This window comes from Propithecus coquereli, unplaced genomic scaffold (genome assembly GCF_000956105.1).
Source record: "Propithecus coquereli isolate 6110/MARCELLA unplaced genomic scaffold, Pcoq_1.0 Scaffold785, whole genome shotgun sequence".
NCBI classification, from domain to species: Eukaryota; Metazoa; Chordata; class Mammalia; order Primates; family Indriidae; genus Propithecus; species Propithecus coquereli.
The window spans coordinates 796,056-804,995 of NW_012154007.1; the positions used below are offsets into that span (position 1 = coordinate 796,056).

The following is an 8,940-nucleotide window of genomic DNA, read 5'->3' on the forward strand; positions in this document are numbered from 1 at the left end:
AAGCAAGCCATTAAACATAGGCCCCAACACTTCAGTGGTAGCGGATGCTTTATGAGATGAACAGTGGTGGTAAATGAGGACTTCATAGGCCAAGGTGAGAAGCTCAAATTTCATTCGAAGTGGGAAGCCGTAGAAAGTCTTTCAATAGGGAAGAACATGATCTAATTGATGAAACAAGAGAGATTATTCTGGCTGCTTGCTGTATGGAGACTGGGGGCAAAGGGGCCAGAGTGAAGGCCAGAGCCCAGTAAGGGGCAGCTGCAGGGTCCGGGCAAGGTCTCGTGGGTCCTTAATTGGTATACCAGCAATGGGGCAGAGAGCAGGGCGCAGGCTCACCTCGTAAGTCAGGGGTCTCTAGTGAGACACAAGCAATACTTTGTGCGTGCGTGTGTATGGGGGGTGCTACAAGGAATTGGCTCGTGGAGCTGAGACGATGGAGGCTGAGTTGTCCCACCGTCTGCCGTCCTTAAGCCGGAGACCCGGGGAGCTGAAGGTGCGGTTCTAGTACGAGTCCGAAGGCCTAAAATGATGTCCTCTTGGCCGAGAGGGGGCCATTCAGTTACCAGAGGGCTTAGGATTTTATTTTTGGTTCACATTGTGAACTAACGTCGAGGCAGAAAAGAGTCAATGAGGAGTGGAGAGATATGGAGAAGACAGGTTGACCAGTTCGCTACAGAGGAAGCCAGAGCAGGAGTCCAGGTGGTGCTCAAATGCCCGGCTTGCCAATGGGCTGGTCTGCAGAGGGAGCAGCGGGTCCTCATCTTGTTATTTTTGTAGAGCAAAGCAAGGAGACCCCCGGAGGAACTGACAGCTTCCAACCATTCGGCTCCAATCTTTCTACCTAGAAAGGAACTCTCCTCTGTGTGGCCCTGGTCGTGCAGCTAGTAACAGGATAGGGACATTCCACTGGCTTCACATAATCAAAGTCATTTAGTTCTGATCCCACGTTTGCAGCTCCGCCTCCTGACCCCCCGCCAGACACCAGTGTCGGGCTGTTCGCCCCCACTAGACGTCTCCACGCCCTTGGCTGGGCCACGTCCTCTGCCCCCACTGCTTTCAGCTCGTCACCTTTCCAGCCACATTGTAAGTCCTTGTTCGAATTCCATTCCTCTAAGAAATCTTTCTGCCCCAGTCTCAGAATCATTTTCTCCTTCTTCTGCTATCTCCTAGATTTTGCAGTGTCTCCCTTGGTAACCTAAGAGGAGAAATTCTTCACTTTTCATCTCTGTATTGAGTTCATAGTAAGTTCATAAATATTGAAGAAATGAACAAATAAATGTCCACAATACCTAAATGAGTCCTTGTCTTCACTGGTTTGCTTCTACCTCCTAGAAATAGCAAAGGATTAGCAGAGCCATGACATGACTCTGGCCCTCGTCCCTTTGTCTGGAATCCCTTTGGCACCACTTATTAGCTGTCTGGGGACGTCACTTAACCTTTGAGCTGGAGTGTTTCCTCCACTGTGAATCAGGGTTGCTAACTCCCATCCCACAGCGTCGTCGTGAGGGTCACGGGCTAGCGTGTGCGTGTGCCGGGCACCAGGCCTCCACATTTAGTATCTGCCAGGAGGTGGTAGATGGTGAGTGTGGTAAAAAAAGACAGTCTGTTGCATAGTTTTCCTCTGAGAAGGGACTATTTCTTTAAAAAGTAATTGTTGTGGGTTAAATTGTGTCCCCCAAAAAGATATGTTGAGTTGTAACACTTTGTACCTGTGAATGTGACTGTGTTTGGAGAGGATTTTTGAGGATGGTATCAAATTAGGATGAGATCATATTAGGTTAGAAGAGGGCCCCTAATCCAGTAATTGGTGTCCTTATAAGAAGAGAAAATTTTGGACACAGACACATGGAAAACACCGTATATTGATGGGGGCAGAACAATTTCTGTGAACTTAGCAGTGCGTCTAAAAGCAGGGGGACACCAAGGGTGGTGGCCAACACCAGAGGCTGGGAAGAGAGAAGGAAGAATCCCGTCCCAAAGCCTTCAGAGGGAGCACGGCCCTGCTCATGCCTTGATGTCATAACTTCTGGCCTCTGGAACTGTGAGACAATACATTTCTCTTCTCTCAAGCCCCCTCAGTTTGTGGTACCTTGTTACAGCGAAGCTAATACAGTGATTCTGTGGACCTGCGCTTCTAAATAGAAAATAAAAACTCAATAAAACATTCTCATGAATCATCTGAGAAGTCAGAGGCATCTAAGATCAAGGGGGAAAGGTCTGGTTGTTTGTGCAGAACGAAGGAAAAGCAACAAAAAGGACCCCAACATAACATGTGGAATGTAGCAAAATCAACACGTGAGATATTTTTCAATGATGCAGTTACTTAACTGAAATTTTATTGTTGAGATCATCAATTAATTAAACAAGCATGTTTCACCAGCGTGGGTGCACTGGGAACAGGGTGGGCTTTGGAGTGACACAGGCTTGGGTTCAATCCGGGCTTTTTCACCCCAGCAGCTGCAGGCAAGTTACCTAACGTGTGTGAGCCCGAGCCTCCTAGGATGCCCATCTTGGGTTTGCAGCGTGGCGTCAATGAACAGACATGCGTGATAAGGGCAGGGCAAGGCGCTGCCTGCGAGTGTGGTGCAATCTGTTCCCAGCATCTATTCCCCAAAGGCACTCTGCCCCCAGCATGGATCAGAGCACCTCCAACCCTTGAAGAGCACACCTTCACGCAGGTGGATGAAGTGGACCCAGAGACACCTGAGCTTGACAGACAGGAGAAAGATGTGTCACGCTTAGAGCAGAAGCTTTCAGAAGTGTGAAATAACCGCCCCCCCACATCTGTGTGAGACGGATACAACAGGACACATGTTCTTGCTATGAAGATATTCTTTATTTGATTTTCATCACTGTTCAGTGACAGAGTGGCTCCTGTCAGCACTACATATAAACCTTGCAATTATATCTTAAAAGCAGTAATTTTTTTTTTTAAATGGAAGGAAGTGAGGAAAGTTTGTTGGGAGAAGGGATATTAGAAGCTTAGTCAAGGGTAAGCAGGTTCTTATCAAGAAAGAAAAATGGTACCATTACTTGATTAAACTAGTAATAAAAACACACTATTCTGTTTGTTCTCAAGCTAGCTGTTTATAAAAGAGAAGCTGGTTAGCCCTTTTCTTTTTAGTGACTAAGCTGACATGCTTCGTATCCAGCCATTCCGCAAGACATCTCGCGAGAGGGACCGAGGAGCGAGGCTTCCGACTGCACGCTGGCAGGGGCGTCCTGGCTAGGGCCCAGCCCTGCGTTCCAGGAGGCGGACAGACGCGTGAGAGTGTCAGACGCTACAGCAACACAGAAATGGGGGTGGAGGCCTTCAGCTCATTGAGTCTGGGCAGCTGATGGGACTTATCCTCTTGTCCTTCTCTGGTCTGGTGGCCTTAGCTCTGATGATCTGACAGGGCCGTGGTCACCGGGATTGGGTATTCCAAGGCACTGCAGTCATCTGACAGGAATACCAAGTCCTGGGAAAGACATGCAATGAGCAGGGAAGTTACCGAAGGCGGCCGTGGCGCCCATATGCAACCACAGGACTCTTGGTTATCCTCAAGGGCCATCCGATTGTTCCCCTTTGTGTGAAGACCTTCCATCCCTTACTCTCCCAAGGGCAGTGGGTCACTTTTTTCTTCACATTCCCATAGGATCTCATGTTTTATTAGTGGTGTTATTTACTGGATCCACTCATGCATTGGCTGACCAGATGGACAGACAGACAAACGGGTAAAGAAGTGAATGAATGAAGGAGCCTTCACTGCTCAGCAGCATCTCTGGGCCGGGCATTGGGAACACCGTGGACAGCAGCGCCAGCTGTCACCTTCACGCACCCCAGACTCAACGCACCAGACTGTACCGAAACTCTAGTAGCTTCCTCTCTCTCCCCCACAGACCAAGGGGGAGGGGGCAGGAGCAGAGACTGGGCATTGGGAGGAAATGTATAGCAAAGTTTGCTACCTGAACAAATAAATTATAACTTAATATCTAATTATTACAGTTTCTGGAGGGACTTACCCTGAGCCAGGCATGGTGCTAGGAATGTATATTTAGTCACCCTGCTAGGCTTCTTAGGATCAAGGCAGTAGTACAGTGTAATCATTATCATAATTCTCCAGTGATCTCATGAGACAGGCACCACTATGTCCCCTGTTCAGGAGTATGGAAACTGCCACAGAGGAGTGAAAGGGCACTGCTATGGCTTGGATACGTCCCCCAACCGTTCACGTGTTGCAGACTCAATCCCTCTGCCTTCACGAATGAGTGTGGGATCTGCCTCAGTGACCGGATTGATGGATTACTGAGGTCTCTGCTGCTATGAGTGGATTAATGTCGCTAGCGCTCGCTCGAGTGGCTCTCACTGCGGGGGTGGCGGTGGCATAAAGCCGTGCTCTCTGGCTCTCTTGCTCTTGCCCCTCCCCGTGTGATGCCTGTGCCATGTTATGACGCAGCAAGGTGGCTCTCACCAGACGCTGGTGCCAGCTCAGGCTTCCCAGCCTCCAGAGCCATGAGTTAAATAAACAACTTCTTCTTCTTCTTTTAAATAAATTACCCAGTCTGTGGTATTGTGTTACAGCAGCAGAAAACAGACTAAGACGGGTGTTCCCATCTGGGAAGCAGGGAGACAAAGGCGCAAGCTCAGGGCTGTCTGATGCTGAAGTTGTGCCCCAGGATCACAGAGCTCTCCTTTCCACATCTCAACGGCTGCTGATCTCGGCCCTTCCCCCTCTCGCAGCAGAATCCAGTCACAGAGGACACCGCCCCCCACCCCCGCCCCTTCAGAGCATCTCTTCCAACCTGCCCCAGCTGGCTCCCGGCACACTCTGTCTGTGGGGCTGGGGTGTCGTCCGTAGTCCGGGGCCTAGCCCCAGCATCGGTGTGCAGCTCGTGGGGCACGGAGCCTTGTCCCAAACCCCGTCTTTTGACAAGGCCACCGTGGCTGGGAAGGGCTTTGTGAACTGGAAGCACCCCTCAACATTTCTGCTCCTCTTCCTTCTTCCTCTCTCCTCCCAACCCTCCTCTTTGAAGAGCTCAGAAAGTCTCCGCTGATAGCAAGTAGAAAAGGAATCTCAACGGTGTCTACTTACCCTCCTGCAGTACAAGTTCATGATGGTGTACAGCTTCCGCACTTTGTCCTTCAAGGCATCGACCTGGGCCATTCTCCAGCACTGGGGTGAGGCCACAAAGTCCCGCAGCTTGGCCAGCACACAGTAATTCTGGGAGTGGGCAATGGGGAGGGCGCTCATGGGAGAAGTCGGTAGCTGGGCTGCATGGGGTCTCTCCCACCCCCGTGCCATGCACCCCCATCCCCACCCCTGGCAGGCACAGCCCTCTTACGTGTATATCCAGGTACAGCCTGGGCAGGTGTCTCACACACGGATCCTGTGGAAAGGGATACGGGCTGTTGGGATGCCTGTAGGGACACACTTGGACACAGAGGGCTCCCTGCCGGCCGTTCCGACAGCCGGACCAGCCCGGATTCCTGGGGCCTTTCTTGATGCTAAGATATGCACAGTCCGTTCGCGTGCCCGGTGTCACATTCCACCAGAAATGAGCAACTGCTATTCCCAAATTCGACTTTTCGATCGCACCTTTATGCTACTTACTATGAATTAGGGAATTGTTTTATACACACACACACACACAAACATATACATATATATATACACATTAAAGTTCTATAATTGTAATATAGAAATAGTAATATAAAAGTGTATATATACAGTATATATGCACATATATAAAACAGTTCCATAACTAGTTCTATAACTCTATATAGTTATGGATATTACATATAATTATATGTAAATAAGTATATATTATGTGTAATTATATATATTAGTTATTAGCAGTTCTATAATTGTAATATAGGTATGGTAATATATAGTATACAATATATTAATGGCAATATAAAAGTGCTTATATATGCATACTTTAATGCATATATATGTGATAACTTGTGGTGCAACTATATAACAAAATGTTGTTAAAAAGAATGTCATTTAAAGATGTCATTAAAAAGTAAGTTGCAAAACTGTGCTGTCTGATCCAAATTTTGCTTACACACACACACACACACACACACATGTATGTACTTGAATATCTATGTGTAGACAGAAAGCTAACATACTATCTTACAGAATGTTTTAGCAACAGTTACCTCTAGGTGGTAGAATTACAAGCAATATTTACTTTCTTCTTTGTCCTCTATATGTTTTCCAACCATTCTACAAAGTAATTACTTTTATAATTAGAAAGAAAACATGTTATTTAACCTTTAAAAAGCAAATATAAAGAAGGTGTTAGGATACTGTAAACTCTAATATCTGAGAAACATTGTTTTCTTTGGAGAATTTGCAAGTGGTTAAGAGACACTTTTAAAGCTTTGCCTGATGTTTACTGCATTTTGTTTCTACAGATAAGCAGTCAGAGAATCTCTCTGGCATCTGGGATGGCCCCTCTGCAGCTTCCCGGAGTCCCTGGGCCTCCCTCTCACAACAGTGCTGACAGCAGTAGCATCTGCAGAATCCCCCAGTGTAGGCGGCTCTGCGGCTGTACCTGTCTGTACTCAGGCCTTTGATCCTCAAAGCCACCCTATGGGAAGAGGGTGCTACTGTCATCCCGGTTTACAGATAAGGAAGCTGAGATACAGAGGAATTTGCTGGTGAGGGGTGGAGGCCAGTTCCCTGAGCCACCCTCTTAGAGAATACTCCTCATCACCAGGCTGATGAAGGCTAATAAGGGAAATAAATAAGCTTAATTCTTTGGTCCTCCTTAACTCTGAAGTTCTAGACTCTGGGGAAAGCTGTTATTTTCCGTTTGCTTTTTTTACATTTCACACTATATCCGCTGATATTTGCTAGCAAGTTACACAAATTGTGATGTCTTTGATTACTTTTCCTTATATTTAAAAAGAAAGCAAACCATTGGTATCGTATTTAACAGGAGGCGAATAAGACACAAATTCCCTTGACATTAACATTTACTAGAAAGGAAAACCCCTTTTTTCCTTCTTTTTTTCTGGTTCTCAAGGCAGGTTTTTGAGAACTGGGCCTGCCTTGCACCCCGCGTCCAGGCGGGTGGGGCACTTACCCCAGGCTCCGCTGCCTGCAGGCTCTGGAAGTCGCCAGTGACTTCCCGGCTCAGGGACAGCATCCTGGAGTAGCAGGTCGGGGGCGCGGGCCGCGCAGGGGGCCCGGCCAGCAGCAGCAGCAGCAGGGGCAGCAGCCAGGCGGTCCTCATGGTGCAGGCGCCGCGCAGCCCCGCCGCGCCCCTTTAAACGGCGGCTGGGGGTGGTCCCGGCGGCTCCACGCCCCGTTTCCTGTGGGGCCCAGCCGGGTGCAGCGGGGCGGCGGGAGAGGGGATGCCAGCGCCACCCGGGCCAGGCACTCTATCCAGGCCCACCCTGTGGAGAGGAGGGGCGCCTCGGGAGGGGAGCGGGTGACCCTGCCGCCCCCGCACTTTCCTTGAGCAGCATTTGTCTCGCAGGGACTTTTCCTGAAGTGGAGCGGGTGGGAGCACACGGGGAAGGCAGAGCTGCAGGAGAGGTGTGGGCGGGCAGGCCCCAGAGGGAATGCGGGCTGTTGCCTGCCGATCTGGATCTCGGAGAAAGGGAACAGACGTGGGGCTGAGCACCATCCCCGGGGGGGAGCCCAGGGGGAGCAGTGATGCTGGGCTGGGGCCACGCAGCCTGAGCCAGCGTCCATCAGCCACAACCCGGGAAGGGGAGCCTTGGCAGGGCAGTCACTCGCCCTCTGAGCCCCTGTATGTCTCTCAGGCTGGAGGACAGGACTCAGCTGCAGCCCTGGGGTCTTGTGAGCGTCCACCCAGCTCTTCCGCCTGGAGATGCAGCATGCTCCGCAGAGTGGACCCTCAGGAAGGGTTGTTTCCCCGCGTGCGCATGCGCATCTCTTTCGGGGCTGCCCTCCTGAGACAGCACGAGGTCAAGGGATAGGCTCTCCACTTGGATGCGCTGGGGGCAAAGCAAGGCCACTCATTCTGGTTTTGACCATGGGCGAGTTTAAGTGTTTCCTGACCCTGCTTCCACGTGAAATGGGGATAAGAGCACTAAGTCAGAACACCACGATGAGCACTCAGTGAGACACTGCATGACCGAGCAAAGCTCATGCCAGGCACATCGTGACTTTCCAAGCAGTCTGAGCTAATATTACTGTCCCTGTTAAAACCTGCAAGTGTCCCTGAGAGGTAGGTGCCACAGAAAACAGCCCCATTTCCCAGGTGGGAAGACTGAGGCTCAGAGAGTTCCAGCAACTTGCCGGAGGTCACCAAGCTGGAGGCGCTCGGGTCCAGATGGACTTCGTACCCTGTCCTCCTTCCGTCCATCCACCCACCGTGTGGAATGGGTGGGGAGCGGGACTCTTGCCATCAGGGATGAGCTTGGGTACTTGAGCTGCCCAAGATCAGGGAACAAGCAGGAGGAGGAGCTGTCAGAGGGGAAGATTCTTCTTTAACACTGAGCATTACTCATACACCAGCAGCCACCAGGCCAGCCACCATTACAAATGCCACGAGCCTCACAGCCAATGAAGGAAATGGGGTTATTTCCATTTTCCAGGTGAGGAAACTGAGTCTCTGGGGATATGAAGCTGGGGAGGGCATCGGAGCTCTACCCTGTGTCTGGACCTGCCTGTGTCCTTATCTCCTGCTACAGGAGGGCAATGGAGGGGCCCAGGCAAGCTGCATGTTTCTGGAACAAAACAACCAAAGACGAAGTCTGCAGGGAAGAGTGAACCCAAGCATGGTGTCCTGGACGTGGGCAGGACTGAGGATCAACCACAGCCTGAAATCCGGCTCCAGCCTGTCCCCACTGTATTTACCACAAGAAATTCCTTCCCAACCCTGGCGCCCATTCCCTGTCTGTGAACAGGGTAGCATCACCCTGGGCAATGTCTGAGGTCCCTTCCAGTCCTGAATTTTATTTATCTAGTTTCT

General features: G+C 50.2%; 1 protein-coding gene across 1 annotated transcript; it reads right to left on the reverse strand.

Moving 5' to 3' along the window:
• Window positions 1–3,377: 3,377 nt before the first annotated feature.
• Window positions 3,378–7,230, reverse strand: CYTL1 (cytokine-like 1). The gene is made up of 4 exons (XM_012662837.1): window positions 7,081–7,230; window positions 5,326–5,370; window positions 5,076–5,204; window positions 3,378–3,461 (listed from the first exon to the last, which is right to left on the reverse strand). Exons 1-4 carry the CDS (start codon window positions 7,228–7,230, stop codon window positions 3,378–3,380), a joined length of 408 nt encoding a protein of 135 aa, XP_012518291.1.
• Window positions 7,231–8,940: the final 1,710 nt, after the last annotated feature.

Bases quoted from the DNA above. Each gene is read 5' to 3' on its own strand.
- CYTL1 (XM_012662837.1), bottom strand. From the start codon at position 7,230: ATGAGGACCGCCTGGCTGCTGCCCCTGCTGCTGCTGCTGCTGGCCGGG. The intron at 5,205-5,325 runs GTAAGAGGGCTG...GCCCACTCCCAG, and splicing joins GGCTGTACCTGGATATACAC to AATTACTGTGTGCTGGCCAA. The intron at 3,462-5,075 runs GTAAGTAGACAC...TGTCTTTCCCAG, and splicing joins TGAACTTGTACTGCAGGAGG to GACTTGGTATTCCTGTCAGA.